This window comes from Equus przewalskii, chromosome 6 (genome assembly GCF_037783145.1).
Source record: "Equus przewalskii isolate Varuska chromosome 6, EquPr2, whole genome shotgun sequence".
In the NCBI taxonomy this organism is placed as follows: domain Eukaryota; kingdom Metazoa; phylum Chordata; class Mammalia; order Perissodactyla; family Equidae; genus Equus; species Equus przewalskii.
Window position 1 is genome coordinate 56,635,115 of NC_091836.1, and position 22,056 is coordinate 56,657,170.

Consider the following 22,056-nt stretch of genomic DNA (forward strand, 5'->3'; position numbering starts at 1 on the left):
AGCCCCTCAAAATGACTGGAAAGCTTTCTGGCAATATGGGAGGTGGGAAAGCTTATTCTGATTGACTCTGAAAAAAATAAAGAAATATGACATGGACTGTACTGTGGAAAAATTTATGCTTATTAAATAATGCTTTGAGTGCAACTTTTATTTTTCAACCTAAAAGTAGCAACAGGTTAAATGAAATGCAGAAAAATATCAATAAAAAAAGAATCTCTACACTGGTCATAGGAGTATTAGGCCTGTAGTGAAATATACTACAAAGGTACTTAAAGCTGCAGAACTATGAATTTCCAGCTATAGTCAGAATTCTCATCATGTAAACTCCTAAAGGCATGTCTCTTTGGCCCTTGTGTTGGGATGAAGTTTTAGTCTACGATTTAGAGCAATGCTCCTCGAACTTTCATGTGAATACAGTCCACCTGGAGAGCTTGTTAAAGTGCAGCACTCTAATTGAGTCGGTCTTGGGTGGGGTCTGATATTCTGCCTTTCTGACAAGCTTCCCGGTGACGCTGATGCTGCTGGTTTGCAGACCATGATCTGAGTAGCAGTGATTTAGAGCTGAATGCTTACATGAGTGTACACAGTTCAGTCGAGTAAGCAGATTGCTTTTCAAAACAGTAGGGAGCTTTACATTTGAAACTTACTCGTTAAGATCAACTTGGGTAAGTCTTCTGTGAAAATCTGAAGCAGCCTCTGAGAAGTTTTTCACAGCAGAAAACAGGGAATCTTTTTTAAAAAAAGAAAAGTAGAATGAAATTCATAAACACAAGTGCTTCATATTTCAGAGGTTCACTTTCCTGCCCTCCCCTTCCAGGCTGATATGACAGAATAGATACTGAAACCATTTTTCTACTGAGCCTTCTTGCAGATCCATGGGAATTATTAGAAAATATTGTAACAAAATAATGTATAAGATAGAAAATGGCTAAATTGATTCTTAAGGAAATAACTTTCAAGAGTCTAAGATGTAAATAATTCTTTTAACTCATAATTTACCAGAAACCCAGCATTCATTTAGTTATTCATTCAGTGCATATTTATTGGGAAAACTACCATATGCTAGATCTGGATACGGCTATAAATGAGCGATGTTCCTGTAATTATTACAGAATAAAACAATGCTAATCGTTGTTTTTAAGTAGTGATTTAAGATTTTGTTTAAAGGCAACTTGTGACAAGCTGATATATCTAGACTCTAAGAAATAGGATCAGGTTTAGTCTGATCAAACTCTTCCTTAGTTCACAAGGTTTCTGGAGAAAAAGGGATTAGGTTCTCAGTATATTTTTTATTACAACCTATTTATCATTTTTCCATTTGTTCTAACCCAGACATTAATATACAATATCAATTTGCTTCTTGCATTAATCCTATGAGGCATGGAATACATACTCATTTTACAGATAAACCCCTACAGCTCCAGACATGGGATTTCTATTAGGTCACACAGCTAGTAAGTAGTACATTCAGTATAAGAAAAAAGGTCTTTTTAGTCCTGGATATTCTTTAAGCTTTAATTATTGTTGCTGTTTTTTTAATCATGTACAATCAAATAAAGAATAGATATTATGGAAGCTGTGAGAAAAGAGTGTTGAAGAAGGAATTTTAAATTTCCACTGAAGCACAGAAGTGAAGATAGATAAGAACTGAAACGTGTCCCCGGGATTTAGTGACACAAGTGAGTGATAACTTGGGCAAGAGCAATTTCAGTAGAGTAGGAACCTAAGACAGTGCAGTGGATTGGTTAGTGGGAGGTAAAGAACAAGACAGGGACTGTAGATTATATATGCGTCTATCCATCCATCATTCCTTCCTTCATTAAAACATTTTCTGAGGGACTTTTTGCCTGGCGCTACGTGAAGAATTTTGATTGTGAAGGAAGTAGGGCACATCAGGTAGAATAAACGTTTTCAAGCTAGAAAAGATATGAGAATGTTTAACACTGATGGAGAGTCACCAGTAGAGATGGAGAGTTTGAAAATATGGGGGAGACAGGCATTAATAGATCAGACTAGGTCCCTAGGAAGGTAACCGGTGGATCAATTAACCTCGTATATATAAAGAGTCCTCCCACTGTAATGGTGTGGTTTCTGTCTCTCAACTGGACCCTGACTTCTACAAGTTGATAAAAGGTAACTCAACAAAGGCAGTCAGGGTATTTAGGAAGAGAACTGAGTGCTGGACAGCCACAGAACTATGAATATCCAACTTGTTCTAGGCTCTACTTATTTCTCCAATTTCATCTCTCCATTGTCCCCACCATTACAGAGATTCTCCAATCATGTCTAAGTAAATGCAATTTCCTAAATTTTCTTTGCTTCATTTTATTTCTAGATCTTAGAAATAAAGATCTGCTGCTCATCATAACTTTCTAAAGATTACTAATTCTTATGTCATAATATTCAAAAGCCAGTGCTGCCCACTTCACTCTCTGTGCACTTCCAGTACTCTCTCTGTACCCCTACAACAGCATGTCCCTTGCATTGCGTCTTCTCCTTCCTCACATGAGATTTTAAGCTCTTTGAGGACAACGACTATGTCTTAGACATCCTTACAACTCCCAGGAACTAACATACTACTTGGTACCTAGTAGACACTCAGTACATATTTGATACTTTTGGTATGTACTAAGAATATGTACTCCCAGAATAATAAAAGAAAATGGTTACAATAGAACAGTAGTAATAGGTAACTTTTATGAGCACTAAGTGTCAGTCACAGTCACCAGTGTTTCTATAAATCAACCAACTGAATCTCCACAGCAATCTTGAAAACATGTTATATTCCTCTTTGCCATTTCACTCATAAGAAAACTGACACACGGAGGAGTTATGCAGCTTTCCCAAGGACACACAGTGACTAAATATTAGAGCCAGCATTTGAACCAGGAAACTGCTTCCAGACCCAATGCTCAATGCTACCACACTACACTTATTTCATCCCTGCCTTGCAGGAGATACATGACATAGAGCAGCAAACACAAAACGGCTGGATATCAAAGGAAAGAATGCTTAAAACTATGTAAAAAATCCTCCATGTAGACAAACACTAAAAGATATATGCAGTATTAATAAAATAATGACTATAGGAGCCAGCCCAGTGGCGCAGTGGTTAAGTTCGCCCGTTCCGCTTCTCAGCGGCCTGGGGTTTGCTGGTTCAAATCCTGGGTGCGGACATAGCACCACTTGGCAAAAGCCATGCTGTGGTAGGCGTCCCATGTATAAAGTAGAGGAAGATGGGCACAGATGTTAGCTCAGGGCCAGTCTTCCTCAGCAAAAAAAGAGGAGGACTGGCAGTAGTTAGCTCAGGGCTAATCTTCCTCCAAAAAAAAATAAATAAAAGAAAATAATGACTATAATACATACACGTAGTAGAATTGGTGGTTTTCCCTACTTTCCAATCTTTGTGTAACATTATTGCATTTTTATACTATTGTTCTTATAACAGTAAAAATATTTTTAAAGGCAGCAATATGGGGAAAATATTTACCAACTCAAAGATTATAAAAATCTGCCCACCCGCCCATTTCTTACCAAATGATACTCCATGGTCTCTCAGCTGTTGGTCATGTTTCTTGGATAAATTGTAGATACTTGTTGCATAGTTTTTTAAAGCTTTTGCATAGTCTTGAATATTGAAAGGAATGATTTTAGAGTCTGCAAGCTCATAAACCAGGGCTCCTCGTAACTGAGCCACAGAAAGCTGTTTTTTAAATGTTGGGTCATAGAAATTCTCTACCAATTCAAACGTCTCGTAAATTGTATGGTATACTGGGTAGCTGCTGTACTTATCTGTTTTCTGGAAAAAAACAAAAAGGGTTGGGGGAGGACTGAGTACAAACATTAAATATTCAAATGAACAGATTTTATGTAATCATAAAAATGACTACAGGAAAAAAATACAATCATATGGCACCCTGAGTTTTATCACCATAAAGCAAAAAATACTAAAATCTAATTAACTAAAACACCACCCCCAAATGTACACTATTTAAAATTTTACCATTATTCGTTTTATAATTCATGAAATCTTCATTCAAAATACTACTTCCTGAAAATTTTCCTTACTGTATTTCTGATAACTAAAATTAAGGAGTACATACTCAAATGGCATATCAGCACAGTTTAAAATTATCAATTGATTGAGAATGAAAGATTCTGGGCAGCTAGGTAGCCATATAGCTGAAGGATTATGTATTTAAGCACCTTCCTTGCCTTCCCAAACAGTGTATAACCAAATGCCATTTAACCTCTATCACATAATCAAGGGCCACCATTATAAACACAATTATATGGTGCTATTCTGTATAAATATTTTTTGACTTCTTAGGTCTGCCCTTCCTTACTTTAGCTTTTACCTATCTGCTACTTTGCTATAAGGCTATCATTTTTATTGCTTTCAGTATCATTTAAAGGAATCCTTGTATCAGTCTCCTTCTATCTAATATTCTACTTTTAATCTGCATTATCTTAGAAACTAGATAACGACAGATTGTTGACAGAGTATAAAAGTGAACAGGCCTTGAAAGAGGTAAAGCACATCTTTTCTGTATTAAGTTTAATGAGTATTAGTAAACAGATTTATGCATTTATTCTGGGTTATTTTGGAGCTGTTTTTGATTATTACTTAGTTGTATTCTGGAGAGTCAAATTTGCAAGGGATATGTATAGCCGACAAGCAAGATGTTGGTATATTGAGATTATGATTTGAAAATTATTAAAAATCTGACAAATCTGAGTTTACTGATATAATCTTCAATTTGGCTTATGACATAATTTATAACATAAACAAGCAAACATGGTATATTTCAGCACATCCAAGTACTTGCATATCATCAGTGTGTTTGTGTGGCAAGTTGCAAACCAGTCAGCGCAGAACAACAAAGAGGATCAAGTTAAAAATTAAGAGAAACTTGTTTTATTCCCCTCCCAAGAGCCCTGGACTCAGATGACAGGCAGGAGTGGGAATGTGAAGAGGGGCTGCTAACAAAGAATCTTAGTCTAGGGGCCAGGCCCGTGGCCGAGTAGTTAAGTTCGCATGCTCCACTTCAGCAGCCTGGGGTTTCGCTGCTTTGGACCCTGAGCATAGACCTAGCACCACTCATCATCAAGCCGTGCTGAGGTGATGTCCCACACAGCAGGGGCCCTACAACTAGAATATACAACTATGTACTGGGGGACTTTGGGGAGAAGAAGACGAAGGAAAAAAAGCAAGATTGGCAACAGATGTTATCTCAGGTGCCAATCTTTAAAAAAAAAGAATCTTAGTTTAGCCTTCCCTGTAATCAAATGTGTTCTCCAAGTGCATATTTTCCTTAGGAAAAGTACATCAGAGCCTACAAGACTGAAAGAATGAGATTTTCCGACAAAGCCTGCATCAGGAAAAGGATATGAACAACTTGGTACTGATAACCAGTCAAGGAGCTGGCATTACTCTGTCCACTACCACTTCACTGAATAACCCTGGCAGTGAAAATTCACAAAATAACCCAAATTACATCCTAGTCCATCTACAAAGGGACATGTAGTCTGTCTCTATGCCTGGAATTCTTCCCAGGCCACATGTCCACCTGATGCCTGCTGCCAAACAACTAAATGACAGAATTCCTAACAAAAAGAATGTGGATTAAGTGCTAAGTATCCAAAAAAATAAAATGACTTACCCTATTCTTAGTGTAACGGGCTCTGCCCGAAGCAATTCCAAGTCTCTGAAAATAAGCTTCAAAATCACTTCCAGATCCCAGCTTATTGATTCTAGATATAGAATATAAATAAATACACACGAAGAGAAATAAATGCATAAGTAAATCAATAATATGAAGTTACATAGATGGGACAATGAACTCTGGCCCAAAAATAGCAAGGAACTGCATGGCACATTTGTAAGAATTAGGAAACATTATATCATCCCTAAGACACTTTCCTATCATCTGCTGGAAGTTGTGTGATAGACCTATAAACCTGTATTGACTACAACTAGAGTTGGGCAGTGCCACCAAAGACGGTAGCCCAGTGACTATGCTCTCTTCCGTATGTTCAGCATTAATAGTATTTGTTTAGAGGGGAAAACCACAAATAAGATGTGGTCCCTGCCCTCAGGGAAGTACAGTCTAGTAAGAAAATTGCCATGAGAAACTCCATATTTAAGATCATGGAGAATCATAACATGCCTTATTTTATTTCAGAAACTCATTTAATTGCAATATATTTCTTTGCATCTAATTAAGAAACCACTATATATATATATAGCTACATGTACAGTCATGCATCACTTAACGACGGGGATACACTGTGAGAAACGTGTCGTTAGGCAATTCTGTCATTGTGTGAACATCGTAGCGTGTACTCACACAAACCTAGATGGTATAGCCTACCACACACCTAGGCCATATGGTACAAATCTTATGGGACCACCACCATATATGTGATCCAACACTGACCACAACGTCATTATGCAGCTGTATATATACACATATATATATGCATGACTGTATATACACACACGCACACTCATACATACATATATATACACACACATATGCACACATATATATAATGTAACGGACATGGAAAAATTCATAATATAATGGTAAGTCAGTGAAGCAGAATATAAAATGACATATGCATTAAGAACACAATTGTATACTTTCAAATTATTAGATATGTTTTTGAGATTGAGGCCTTGGATGTTTTTAAAATACTTTTTCTACTTTTTTCTTGAACAAGTATGTGGAACTTTTATAATGAAAACACATTTAAACTTCCACAAGACTTATTTGGAATATAGAATGAAGCTATAAACTACCATCTGCTGGTTTTAGAAATACTATCGCAGTAGAAAACAAATAAATATAAACACAAGAAAGTTGCTATTGTATGAATAAGTAAAAAATAAATACTTAGATAAAATCTAAATTGATAACAGGTAAAGAAACAATTTGGTGGTTATTGATGATGCCCTTTAATAAATTTAAAAGCAAATATTTATCCACTGTTTTTGTTTCTTTCTTTCTTTGTTGAGGAAGATTAGCCCTGAGCTAACATCCATGCCCATCTTCCTCTGCTTTCTATGTAGGGCACCTGCCACAGCATGGCTTGATGAGAGGTGCCATGTCCGCACCCAGGATCCGAACTGGCGAACCATGGGCCGCCAAAGCAGAACGTGTGAATTTAACCGCTCTCCCACTGGGCCGGCCCCACAAATAATCCATTTTTACTTTATTATTTGAAGTTATTTATTAATGCATTTATTACACATCTGAATGAAATTTTAAGCAAGAAGGCAAAATAATGCCTAATAAAGTGGCAAAATAATTTTGACTAAAAATTTGCAAAACATCTATCTGTTCTATTCTAGGTTAAAAAACTTGGCTGTCCTGGCTGATCAGAAAATTGAAGGCTGCACAGAGGGATCCTTTGGAATTATCTTTTCTCCACTCAAATTGTTGACAAGACATCTAAGAATTGCATGTCTGGAGAAACAAGGGGCAAAGGAGAATTTATAATTTATCCCATGGTAGAAAATATACATACAAGTAATTTACCTAGGAAAATTTTTATTTTCAGACGAAGGGTCCTTTTCCAACCAGCTTTCATAAAGAGATTTATTCTCAAAACCATCATCGGGGCTGGAGATCTGGAAAGATAAATCAAATATTGGGCATTAGAGGCAGAAGCAACTAAGTTTATGCCAATAAATAAAATAAATAAATAAAATAAAACCACATGTCAGTTCACATCAACTTCTACTTCTATCTGCCTATACAGTAGTACCCCCTTACCACGAGGGAGATGTTCCAAGACCCCCAGCAGATGCCTGAAACCTCAGATAGTACAGAACCCTACAGACTATGCTTTTCCCTATATACACATATTTGAGGTGTGACAGCAAAACTAGCACAAGTTTCTTTTTCCATCTTCACAATTTCATGGATAGAAGATTCGTTCCTGTTGTAGATCTTAGCAACCTCAGCATACAATTTCTTTTCTTTCCTTATTAAGTAGAGAACTTTCACCTTTTCACCTAAAGGAAGCACTTTATGGTTTCTCTTTGGCATATGCAAATTGCCAGCATCACTACTCTTACACTCCCAGGCCTTTATTAAGTAAAATAAGGGTTACTCGGACACAAGCACTACGATACCTCGACAGTCCATCTGATAATTGAGACAGCAACTGAGCGACTAACAGGTAGGGAGTGTGTGTAGTGTGGATGTGCTGGACAAAGGGCTAATTCCCATCTCGAGAGGAATGAAGCAGGATGGCATATTTCATCACACTTCTCAGAAAGGCATACAATTTAAAATTTATGAATTGTTTATTTCTGGAATTTTCCATTTAATATTTTCAGACCGCAGGTGACTAAAACCAAAGAAAGCAAAACCACGGCTAAGGGGGTACTACTGTATGTATATTCGTATATCATCTTCTTTATAGAAAAATATGCTTTTGCAAATGGCAAGAAAAAAATCCCAACCAAATTCTAGTTCATTTATGATGCCTGCATGTTAGTAATTTTGCCATGTACCTAGGAAAAATTTCCTGCCTATTTTGGTCAACTTTAATAGGGTTTCAGATTTTTAACAAATGTCACTTTAATGTTTGGCAGCTTGGCTTTTAGTGGGAAGTCATTGGGGGGAAACTTTAGATATAACACTTACTTTAGTAAATTGCTTTTGTCCAAGACCAATAAAGATGCCTCAGGGCAGCAGATAGAAGTTAAAAGGCTGAACTTGAAATAGTCAACATAAGTCCTGGTTTCATAAGGCTAATTATATTTAAACAAAGTTGGAATTTGATAGGTCCAAAAAACCCTATATAACCTTAGATTTCTGTGTGGGAATTTTAAGAACTTCCGTGTATACACAAACATTTTTTATTAACCTCAAAGTACACTTAGAAACTTATACTTTCCTTTTCTTTCTCCATTCTAAGAAAAGCAGGGCCATGTGGTGGAAAAATTTTGGCCATGGAGTCTAACATGTCTATTTTAGATCCATGTTATCACACCTATTGGTTGAATTTTATTTGTTTGTTTACAGCGCTGCTTTGTTCAAAAGTGGACCCAAGGCAGACCCTACTTATGCAACTGTGAAAGTATTGTAACCTTTGGTGTATTGCTTCTCCTCTTTAAACTCTAGTTTCTGACCTGTGGAAACTGGGATAACAGCACCCACTCAACCCATCATCTGCTCTGGCTTTTATACAGAATTGGTTATTCCCTCATCATCACACATGAGGTCTTCAGCTTGTACAAATAGTCTTGGCACTCCAGAGTCATCCCCTTCCCCGCCACCAAATTGCAACTGCAGGGACGTTCTGCTCGTTTCCAGCCAGCTGACTGGGTTCCACTCCCTACTCTGCTCCTGCCAATTTGCAATATCTAAGATCCTGCTCTAATCCCTACTTCCTGCTCAGATTGAATTCCCCGAGAATCTTCACTTCCTGGAATCACACAACTCGGTCGAGTGCTAATCAGACCCGTGTCCCTGTAGCCTGTACACCCTAGATCAGAATTTTCTGTTTCATCTATATGTATTGTCATAATTGCTGGCCCTCCACCATTATATCAACTCCTTGTCCCATTTCTTGTTTCTATTAGGCAGCTGCCCTTCTCTCTAAGCTCAGCCCTTCTCCGCCACCCACACCATACTCTCATGCCACCAGTATAGTTTGACTGTTTGTGCCAACACACACTAGGGGTTGATAAAATTGTAATAACCAGTTCATAGAAGAAAAAAAACTCTTCTTTTTCTGCTGGGTTTTGGTATGGCCATAGATAAGCATCTGCCTTTGTACAATAGGGCATAGACCTAAACTTCTCCCTCCCTTATTGGCCCTGACATCAAAGGCAGGAGCCATCTCTGCAGGACAGCACAAAGCATACAAGCATATCTTGAGAAGGCTTCTCCAAAGAGGATTTTCTTTACAGCTTGCTTCTAGATAAGACATTTTTATGGGACATTCCAATGAAAGGATCACGGACATAAGCTACCGAATATGGTGAGAGAGTTGTGATGGGAATAATGAGAGGACTGTTATTGGGAGAAATAGTTTTTGAACACACTAACAGTAAAAAGGAAAGGGCAAGATGAAGGGAGACTGAGAAACAGTACCCACAGAAAAGTGATACCTACTTCCCATTGTCATCCAAGTGACACCTACGTGAAAGAAACGTTTCTAAAATTAAACTCTATAACAGGGAACTATTTAAATGAAGTACACAGATATTAAATGAATAGATTATATAATTATTAGAGATTCAGAACGCATTAGTTTTCAGAGAACTTTTTCTATCAATAACTAATATTTATAAAATTCCTGTGTGATAAGTAAGCATGTGGAACTATTTCCATTTTGCTTTTTAGACTTGCTACAGCTTCATCTCTTCACTACACAGATACACAGTGATCTTTCTAATGAGCAATATGATAATATACAACCTTACTAAAGATTACTTAATTTCTCCATCACCAGGTTTCTGAACTCCTTGGCCTATATGTCATGCTCCATTTCTTATCATCTTTCCACCAACACCTTATGCTTAGGTCACACTGAGCTACCTGCAGGTCAGGAAATATGTTCTTTGATACCTCCACATCTTTTTTAGATACTGTGTCCTCTGCTGAGAATGCCTTCTCCCTTACTTTCACATCTTTCCATTTTACAGCCCAAGCATTAATTATACTGTAAACATCCTTTGATGCCTCCCAACTTCCCAAGATACCATAGGATTTTAGGTTCTCTATTCCATAATTGTTCTCCATTGTATATGGTATTGAACATTCTAGTGAACTAAAATTCCTCATTTACAGGTCTGTATCCTTTCTAGATTACAGGCATTTGGATTCAGTGATCTTGACCTTTCATCATCGTTGCTGCTAGAATTCATTTTATAGGTACTGATACATAGTAACCACTCAGTAAATATTTGCTGAATGAATGAAGGTATAGCCAAGGCAATCTTTGAACCCAAGGCTTTTCTATTCTAGCTCAGTGTTCTTTCTGTTATATCAAAATACCTCTGCCAGATGAAATTATATACCCTGTACATTACAAGAATGTACACAATGTTTAGTAAGAACTATTATTAGAACTGAGAAACTAGCAAAATTATCTTCCTAGTTATGTCACATAAATAGTGTATTAAAGATTTTGTTCTGACTTGTTATTTATATAAATCAGCCATGTCTGTCACTAGTTTAAAAATAAGTACGACTATTTAAGAAAAGAAGTGTTGTTATTCACTTATCCATTGATCAGAAAACATTAAGACAGATCTACTTACATACCTCTTTTGTCAGTTGATATACTAATTGGTAAAGAAGGGGCGTACAGTCAACTCTCAGAGTATAATTGCCTGAAAATAAATAAAACACAGAGTATTTTAATACTTCCAAATGAAATTCCAATCTATGTTTAATTGTAATTTTGTTTTCTAATTATGAACAAGATATAAGAGACTTCAAATCTAAGGCATCATTCCCAGGGAATTAAAAATAGGGTGGAGGGGCTGGCCCAGTGGCACAGTGGTTAAGTGCACACATTCTGCTTTGGTGGCCCGCGGTTTGCCGGTTCAGATCCTGAGTGCAGACATTGCACTGCTTGGCACGCCATGCTGTGGTAGGTGTCCCACATATAAAGTAGAGGAAGATGGGCACAGATGTTAGCTCAGGGCCAGTCTTCCTCAGCAAAAAGAGGAGGATTGGTAGCAGATGTTAGCTCTGGGCTAATCTTCCTCAAAAAAAATAGGGTGGAAATGGTTCTTCAGGAAAGAGAGAGGCCACCGTACACACTTCGGACAGAAGAAGGTATACATGGACTTTGGCTGCTAAGGCAGCAGCTCCCACAGTAATCATAAGGGTATTCTTAAGACTTTATTTCTTAGAAGGCCTTTAGCAAAGGAAGTGGAAAGCCTACAACATTCATTTCTCATTCACTCAATTCAACAGTATATATCAAGACATTAGGCTAGAGCATGCCAGTCATTAGTAAGTATGCTCTGACACTTACCTAGAAATAATCATAATATAATGAAAGCCTAGAGACACAAACGTCAATGTCAAGTTCAAAAGAAGTCTGTAGTTTGTGCTTACTTCAAATTGGTTCCAATATATACAATAAATACTTCTGTATGAAAAATTCTGTGAAATATTTCTTCTGAAATATTTTAGCCAAATTCTTTTAATATCTCCACAGGAAGAATGTGATTAATACTGAAGTTTTAAGTAGTAATCCAAGATAGGCAATGATAAATATACCAAAGAATTTAAGATCAATAGCTTAGCTATAAAATACATTGATTCACTTGAATCATAATGATTTTCTCTGTGAAAGTGAAAGTATTATTGAGGTATCTCACAGGAAGAGAATAATCTTAGATACTTTACAAGTTGGAACTTACAGACTTAAAAAATGGTACATGGTTTAATAAAAACCTGAAATAAAATTTACCTTCTATAGATGAATCTGAGTTGATATAAGCAATGCTTCTCTCCTGGAGTGTTTTCGCATTCTCCTATAGTTGAAGCAAAGTTGTTACTTAATTCACAGCATTTATAATTGTGGAAATGTAAACAAAATGAGCAAATTAATTTATTATAAAAGGGTCTTCAAATAACTTTATGAATCCAACACCTATTTTTGAGACAATGCTTATGACTGGTTGGTTGATGACAACATTCATGCAATTAAAACAGTTCTATGATGCTGGAGCTACTGTTTATGGCAATGGCTGGGAACCCCAGAGAAAAAGTATTCAAAGTGTGGTTGCTCGATTTCCTGCACCAGAATATGAAGGAGTGAGGCTCCCAGATTCTGGGCCCCAACCCAGATCTACTGAATAAGAATTGCTGAAAGTAAGGCCTGGAAACCTTTATTTTCTCAAAGATATCCCTGGAAATCCTTACATACATTGTAGTTTGAGATCCACTGAGATTGGATACCCAAATAAGTTTATCATCTTAAAAGTGAGAAATAGAAAATTTCCATTTATCTATATTTCTTTTAAAGAGAAGATTTGATGAAGAAAAACAACAAAAAAAGAAGAGGATAGAGAAAACCTAGAAGGAGAGAAGGCAGGACATTAGGACAAAGATAAGGAGGGGGCCAGCCCAGTGGCGCAGCAGTTAAGTCTACACGTTCCGCTTCTCAGCGGCCCGGGGTTCGCAGGTTCGGATCCCGGGTGCGGCCATGGCACCGCTTGGCATGCCAGGCTGTGGCAGGCGTCCCACATATAAAGTAGAGGAAGATGGGCTTGGTTCTTAGCTCAGGGCCAGGCTTCCACAGCAAAAAGGGGAGGACTGGCAGTAGTTAGCTCAGGGCTAATTTTCCTCAAAAAAAAAAAAAGAAGAAAGGACAAAGATAAGATTCTCTGTCTCTTTCTCTCTCTCTCAACCCCACCCCCACCCCACAGAGATCCAAGATAAAAACAGAGAAAGACTAATGTCATGACACACAGCTGGGAATATGCTGAAATTATACTTCACTTCTCTCTCTCTCTAGCTTGCTATCTTATAAGAACAGCTTGTAATAAAAACATTTAAAGCTGCGGGTGGTTATGACGCAAATGAGGACTTCTGCCTGTCTGCACTTGCCTACACAGACCAGATGACAGTTGTCTCTGCTATAGATAAATTTAGAGTTTCCATTACAACAGATTTACAGTAGAAATAAAGAAGATTCCTCAACTATATTTAAAGAAGGTAAGTATGCTGCTGAATATGATCAAGAATCTAGCAGAAAACTGGAAACAGTGTTGAAATTGTTTTTTAACCCACATGTATTTAAATTAATGCAAAGCATATTTATTATTTTAGATTTTAGATGTCTTTGATATTTATTTTAAGCTGTGGAAATTACAGATAGAGACATGTATTTATACATGTATCCATAAGAAATTACATATTTCTAAAAGTAAATGACCTTAATGAAATTTGATGCATCTAAACAGTCTACTTCCAAAACGCATATTCATGATACCAACATAATAATAAAAGTCTGCAATGTAAATGGAATCAAACAATAAGTGATATCAGACAAGTAACTGTGTGTGTGATTTTTACCCCCATATTCATTTGATTCATATTATTATTTTACAGTAAAGTAAGAGGAAATGAGTCAAGAGGAAAGCATTTTAAAAATTAGACACAATGGCAAAAAATGTGTGACATGCTTTAAAACAATTCTATAAAATCTGGACTTATAAAAGATAAATAGAGGATAGTGGAGAGAGAGTAAGTGCTATACGGCACACCTGCCTTTATAAAAATGTATAATCTTACCTGGTACATTTAAGAACTTAGAGTTACTCGACAGAGAGGCTAAGGGAAGAAGATGAAAGAAAGGGGCCTAGGAGAGACACTTAAAGATAAAGCATTAAGAGCCAGTGACAAATGAAAATCAATCGCATCTGAAGAAAAAAATAAATCTCTTAAATTGTAAAATAAGGCAATTCACTAAAATAAATCAATTTACAAAATTATCGTCTTATACTCAACAATCAGGTCCTTATCTTTGTGAATGGTAAAATATGCCTAGTGATTGCAATTTAAAATGGAATCTGTAAACATGAATATCATCAGGGTATAGACATCTTAGTAGAACATCTTATGTTTTCTTAGATAGAAGAACGCCAAGGAAACTTCCAAAACTTGAGAATTAACTCCAAGGATCTGTATCCGTTTTCAGATACGTTGACTGACTTGTCAGAAACAGCTTGCTAGTTTTGACTGTTCTCTGAGCTTACAGATTTTACTTTTCACAAAACAAATACAAACAGCAACGAAAATATTTTGACAATAATGTTTGTAGTCCAGTAATTAAGACGTTATTCTGTTTTGCCAAACTGATATGAAAGTAAAAACAAACTCTATTTCTTAAATTCTTTGGAGTCTTTCTCCAAATTAAAACCATATTCGGTAACCGAATCTATTTGTGATCATCCTGAGATACACAGAGTCGTTTCCTGTTGATCAGGAAAATAAGAATGTCTTCTGTCCTGTTTACCTCAGCCCATTCTGTGGACCCCAGCAGTCCAAATTCTTCTGCATCCCAGCTGGCAAAAATAATAGTCCTTCTAGGTTTCCAGCCTGTAATCATGGTTAACATACAGAGTTAGGTACACCTGCCTACAAATAAAGGACAATTAAATGAGGCACTTTTTGTCATCTCCTAGCAAAGAAACATTATTTACCTTTACTCATCAGTTTTCCAAAACTCTGGACAATTTCTTGCAAAACAGCAGTCCCACTGGTTGGGTCAATAGCTCCAAACACCCAGGAGTCCCGATGACCTCCCAGAATAACATACCTGTCTGGAAAAGAACGTGCTCCAAAGAACCACAATTCTGAACGCATCATAAATAGTTGTAATTTATGTTTTTAAAATAAACTTCCTCCTACTTGAATTTCCTCCATAGGAAAAAAATCAACACTATAAGGTAGAGTTTTCTTTTAGAGTTGTATAATTTTTTTTTTCAAATTTTGTTGTTTCACAGCAACCAGAAGAAAAATCACTTGTTGACTACAATTTATCTTCTCTTACTCTCTTAATCTTTGTAAAAACAAATGTTTAAAAACAGTTCACTGACTCACCAGGTTCCACAGATCCTCTGATGGTTCCAATTACATTGTAAATTCTCGTAATTTTATTGGTGTTATGAACATGCATTCTAACCTTCCTAGAATTTCAAAGGGAATAAATTATTTCACATAGAGCATTATGTCTAACAGCTTTCTTTCAACATTTTATTATGAAAAATCTCAAAAGTACAGAAAACTCTATAATAGACCAACGAACTTCCATATATCTACTACCTAAATTATAATTGTTAATATTGTTGAACCATTTGCAAGTAAGTTGTAGACATCATAAAATTTTACTCCTAAGTACTTAAACATGCACCTTAAAGTCAAATTCTAAAAACTGAAGGTCAGTATTTTATACTCCTCCCCTCTCATAGCTATATTATGGATATTTATTTAAAATTTAAAATATTCTATTATTCAACATGTCTTGGGTATTCATTCTAAAATTTTTAAATACACCGTACTTAATTACAAAAATAAAGAAAGCCCATTATGTATTAAAGGACAAATAGGTCACCCTCTTTTTTTTTTGGTGAAGAAGATTGGCCCTGAGGCCCAGTGGCGCAGCAGTTAAGTTCGCACGTTCCGTTTCTCAGCAGCCCCGGGGTTCGCCGGTTCGGATCCCGGGTGTGGACATGGCACTATTTGGCACGCCATGCTGTGGTAGGCGTCCCACATATAAAAAAAAGTAGAGGAAGATGGGCACGGATGTTAGCTCAGGGCCAGGCTTCCTCAGCAAAAAAGAGGAGGACTGGCAGTAGTTAGCTCAGGGCTAGTCTTCCTCAAAAAAAAAAAAAAAAAAAAAGATTGGCTCTGAGCTAGCATCTGTTGCCAATCGTCCTCTGTCTTATGTGGGATGCTGCCACAGTGTGGCTTGATGAGTGGTGCTAGGTCCATGCCTGGGATCCAAACCTGTGAACCCCGGGCCCCCAAATCAGAGCACACAAACTTAACCATTACACCATCAGGCCAGCCCCAAATAAGCCTATCTTTTAATGTGTCTTTGTATTTACATTAATTCCTGCTAATCAGTAACTTTCTTCAAGATTACTGAAGTAGTATATCAGGCCATTGTTAAAGAGCTGGCTGAGGGCTGCCTATAAGAAACAGGATAAATTTTATTGTTAAATGGGAATTTGGGGAGCGCCTGCTAAAATGTACAAGACAACTATATAATAAAACTTTTCCAGGCCCTCACTGTTCATTCTGATTTGGGCCAGCCTTGTAAATATTCATTCATGAATTACAATTAACCAAATTAGAATTCAAGGGAAAATACAATTAAACTCAGACCAACAGAAAAAAATGCCATTCACATTTTATGAATCCAAAATGACATGGGAAAATGCCAAGTCTCTTTTTCACAACGGCACAAAAGTCTTTATCTGCAGTGGCGGGTGGGGGGAGTCCCAACAGTTTCTAATTTGTGGTTCATGTTTGCATGGAAGAACTAACGAGGTGTCAAAACATTTGTAGTACATTGTTAAGTGCAGATGCTGGTTTTCCCCTTCAAAGGTGTACTGTGCTCCTGAATGCATATTTAATTCATGTGCAATATTCAACTAAAAGTGCTTTTGGAGGAAAAGTAATCAGTGAGTGTTTTCTCCATTTTAAGACATTAAGTAAAGGATTTATTTTTGTTCCTGAGAGAGAAAAATTAATAGCAGAAAAGCAGAAACATTGTTTAGCATGTGTTTCTAAAAATGTGAGCCTAAGATCTATTAGTAAGAAACCTGAATTCACTGATATTTTCACTGACATGAAAATAAACATAGGCTATCTGCTCAGACTCTCAAAGAAGTTCATCCACATCTTTAGTCCTATGTCTCTGTAGCTTTTAGTGTCTTTGACTCCAGAAGAACCTAAAAGAAGGTCTATTTGTCCTCATCACTTCAAACTCATCATGTTCCAGATAAACTGCGCTCTGAATGTAGGCTCCAGGGGGCAGAGATTTTTGCCTGTTTTGTTCACTGCTGAATCCCCTGCACCCAGAATGGTGCCCTGGGGTACAGAAAATGTTCAATAAATATTTGTAAAACGAATGAATATACTCCTGGAAGGAAAAACAGAGGCAGACCTCAGCTCACCCATCAGAGTTCCCTCTGCCTATCATTGTCTTTGACTAGAGTGTTTTAGAACTCTGTGGAAACAGAAGGTAACTTGTAAGAACATGATAGTAACAGAAATAACTCACGTCCACCGAAACACTCAATCTGTCTAGTGAACAAGCAAATGACTTCTCTCCTCCCAATGTGGAAAAAATTGGGTTTTCTGCTACAAAGTGCACTCATTTCAGCATTCCTGATGAGCTGATCTTTTTTATCATCTTTGAATTTCCCTGAATGAACCAGTTTTACCTCCTTTCTGGTTCCCTTATTAATTAATGAATTAAATAAAATTTCTGACATGTTCATTTTATGTTTGTATGAGAATTATGGTTTTACTTTAAAAAAAGAAGTCATCCTTTATCATCCATCTTGCAGAATCAGCTATGGGCAGCTTAACCCAGACATGTCTTCCTTGTGCTCTCAGAAGTAAATCCCAAGCAGCAACGGAAGTTTAACTTTGATGATTCTATCTCTAACTTAATTTTTCTCTACTGATTTTGTGTTTTGTTTATGTTTCTATTTTGCCTGTAGCAGATAAACTATTCCCCGTTGGTAACAGCAATGCTTAGGAATTTGGTTTCATATCTTGTCATTTGGTAATCTCTAAATGGATTAATAGATTATCAAGATCTCTTTTGAGTGAGAAATGACAAAATCTGGTTTTTAGCAATTTTTTCAAATTTGTGATTTTGTCCATTTTAAGCTCAAATTCGGTTTTGTGCCCATGGAAAAGAAGAACAGTTTTTCGATATCTTGACCAGGGAATTTTTATGTTTCTGAGTTTACTCTGGAGCTGAGCCTGAAATTGCAGAACTGAAGCTATATGTTTTCTGTTCTTTCTTTGTCTGTATGTTTCTGTCTGTAAATCAGAAAGCCCTTTATCTTACCTAGTTATGTTTTTCTACCACTGGAAGGTAATAAATTAGTAATAAAATCTCTTATAGCAAAGGGACTCTGTTCTGATTGAGTTAGAAAGATAAATAAGCACTATATTAAAAAAATTTCTAAAATTCCTATAAAATAAGAAAACTGAACTTCAAATACTTTAAAAGTTCTGAGATAAAAATTCTTATAGAAACTAAAAAACACTGTAAGAATCCAAGTTCACATTGTTAAGGTAAATTGTTAGCAAACAAGATTGATTTCGTAATTTTGGTTTAATAAGACCAGATATTATCTTCTCTGACTTATCAGTGTTAAATTCCCCGTTCCCTTTACATTTCAGGCAAATCAAACTACGTCAAGTTCTGATCACGCCATGCTGTTTCACAGCTCTGTACAAGCTGAGCTCTCTCACTGGCATCTCCTGGCTGCCTTGATCCAATGGAAAACTTACTCTTTCGGTAACATTAAGCTCAATAAACACATATTTCGTGATCACTCCTCCACTACAACAGTGCTATAAGGTGTTAATAACAACGATTAAAACGATACGTGTATTGAGCCTTACCACAGTCATGTACTTCCCCATTTTAACTCATCTAACCACACAGTAAGTGCTCAATAAACGTCAGTTCCTTTCCCTCTTCTCTTTCACTCCTTCCCTTGAGTTAACCTATTTGTTCACACGTGTAGCATTTTGAAAGTTATCTGAAAAACTTCTAAAACTTCGATGAAAAGGGAAGTTAAAACGTTAAACCTATAACTCAAAAGTAGTAACGTTTGAGACTTTATGAAACAAATGTTGTGATATCTCTACTGGAAGAAGAATTCGATACATCATTCTATAAGCACTTCTTCAGTGATATAAAACGATCACTGGTTCACTACAAGAAATGAGAAAAAGAAGATAAGCAAAATATACCTGGCAAAACAGTCATCTTGACATTTTTCCACTAAACGTATAAAACTTTTCCAGACTATTAAAGTAATGTAAAATTACCGGAAAGAATCATGCCCTGTGAAGCCAGGCCCGATATTGTAATCCACATTAAGACTCCCCTTCCAGCTCTCATCTGGTGGAGCGCTTCCTCCTATATGGCTGTGAAGAGAAAATGAAAATGACAGCAAAAGGCTGGGCATCACAATTTCTTAGAAGAAATCATGAAGTCTGATGATAAGATATTTCATTCATATATTTAACAAATATTTATTGAGCATTTACTAAGTGCCAGGTACTCTCAAAATTCTCTTCCCTTGTGGAGCTTCCATTTTAATGGAAGAACCATAACTGAGATAAATATGTAAAATATTTTTACGTTAGTGATAAGAGCTAAGAGAAAACAACCAAAATAGTGTGGGAAGTATCAGCCCCCTTACTTTTGACTTCAATTATTTATATAAGGAAGTATTAGGTCCAAGAAATCCTGAAAATAGGAAATTCGTGACTTAAGGAGAAGAAATTTCTAGAGAAATTTCTAGAGAAGCTGCTCACTACACAGTAGGCACTCATAAAGTAATTATCAAATTGTACTGTTACAGACATTTAAAAAATAGAAGTTTGGCGATTTGTAAAGAAACATCAGTTACAAAATACAATAATAACAAACATTAATTGAATGTTTACTATATTCTAGATACCTCATATACTTACATAGATCTCATTACTTCTCATAATAACCCTATCAGGGAGAAACTATTACTGTCCTCATTGTACAGATAAGGAAAGTGAATCAGAGAAAGACTAAGTAACTGGTCCAAGTTCACACGTCTAGTAAGTGGTGGGCATTATCCTATTTCTAAAATGCAAGCATAAATATCAAATGAATATATAAGAAAATCCAACTACAGTCATGCGCCACATAACATTTTGGTCAACAATGGACTGCATATACAATGGTGGTCCCACAACATTAGTAACATATAGCCTATGTGTGTAGTAGGCTATACAATCTAGGTTTGTGGAATGTAAGTACACTCTATGATGTTCACACAATGATGAAATTGCCTAATGACACATTTCTCAGAATGTATCCCCCATCATTAAGTGGCATATGACTGCACTTGAAAAATCTGAAATCAGCAGTTTTATCTTTGGACATAGTTTTGCATTTGAGACTTTCATTTGTAGCAGAGTAATGTTTTCTTACTATTTCTTAGTCACTATACTGACTGCTCTTCTCTTATGGAATAAAAAGAAAGTGTACTTTGTTATTTCTACTTCAGGAGCTACTTTGATAAAAGACTTTACTTTTTCTTTAACTCTCATTTTCCTATTTTGTTTCCTTTATTTTTATTCTTAATTGTTTTTTATTGAAGTATAACTGACATATAACATTATATTAGTTTCAGGTATACAACAAGACTCTAGTTTTTAACATAATTAGGTTACAATGGTTTTAGATAAGAAAATGGACACATTAGTGCAAAATATCTTAACCTCATATCTGATTAGGAAACTGTACCGTAATAATATTTCGGCATCATTATATCCAATGGGATGCACAGGGATTTTGGGGATTCCCACTCCTTCTTCAACATCAAGTCTAAAGGTGTACTCTGCAAAAATCAATTGCACAAAATGAAAACAACTGAAGAATCTGAGCAAGGAGTATGAAGGAATTTCTTTACTATGGCAGATGACATGATCTATGTAAAAACTCCAATGGAATCTACAAAAACCTAGTAGAACTATTTAGTGAGTTTCACAAGTTTGCAGGATATAAGATCAATGTACTTCTTCTAGAAATACAATAATATTTCTATTTACTAGCAATGAACAATTGGAAACTGAAATTTAAAATAGCATAAAACTGTGAAAATGCTCATGGATAAATGTGAAAAAAAGATGTGTATGATCTCTACAGTGAAACTACAAACATGCTGAGGGAAATTAACGAATACCTAAGCAAATGGAGAGTTGTACTATGTTCATGGATCAGAAGATTCAATATTTTTTAAGATGTCAATTCTCCCCAAACTGATCGACAGATTTAATTCAATCTCAATCAAACTTCCAGGAGGCTTTTTAGTGGAAATTGATAAGCTGGTTCTAAAATTTACATAGAAAGGACCTAGAATAGCCACAAAAACTTTGAAAAAGAATTGTAACTTGAAAGACTTACATATCTATTAGAATGTAAAGTTAAAAAGATTGACCATACTAAGTGTTGGCAAGGATGTAGGAACTAGAATAGTCATACACTGCTGCAAGAATGTAAAATGGTACAATCACTTTGGAAAACAATTTGAAAATTTCTCAAAAAGTGAAAACATACATTATTATCCAGCCATTCCATTTCTATGTATTTACTCAAGAGAAATAAAAGCATACACACACACAAAGACTTGAATACAACTATTCATAGCAGCTTTATGTGTAATAGCCCCCAATATGAAAACAATCCAAATGTCCATCAACAAGTATGTGAATAAACAAACTGTAGTATATCCATTCAGTGGAACATTACTCAACAAAAAAA

General features: G+C 36.1%; 1 protein-coding gene across 9 annotated transcripts in view; it reads right to left on the reverse strand.

Moving 5' to 3' along the window:
• NAALAD2 (N-acetylated alpha-linked acidic dipeptidase 2) overlaps positions 1-22,056 on the reverse strand; it is a 61,354-nt gene that overhangs the window by 16,391 nt on the left and 22,907 nt on the right. For 7 of the 9 annotated variants that reach the window (XM_070623918.1, XM_070623920.1, XM_070623922.1 and 4 more), the window contains 11 exons: positions 21,040-21,133; positions 19,578-19,676; positions 15,594-15,679; positions 15,194-15,313; positions 15,007-15,089; positions 12,454-12,517; positions 11,292-11,359; positions 7,545-7,636; positions 5,664-5,754; positions 3,535-3,799; positions 648-729 (listed from right to left, as the gene is read on the reverse strand). In XM_070623918.1, the coding sequence (XP_070480019.1) occupies positions 648-729; positions 3,535-3,799; positions 5,664-5,754; positions 7,545-7,636; positions 11,292-11,359; positions 12,454-12,517; positions 15,007-15,089; positions 15,194-15,313; positions 15,594-15,679; positions 19,578-19,676; positions 21,040-21,133 (1,144 nt within the window). Of the gene's footprint in view, positions 1-647; positions 730-3,534; positions 3,800-5,663; positions 5,755-7,544; positions 7,637-11,291; positions 11,360-12,453; positions 12,518-15,006; positions 15,090-15,193; positions 15,314-15,593; positions 15,680-19,577; positions 19,677-21,039; positions 21,134-21,478; positions 21,649-22,056 lie in introns of all 9 variants that reach the window. The other 2 variants (XM_070623924.1, XM_070623925.1) reach the window with 1 other exon arrangement.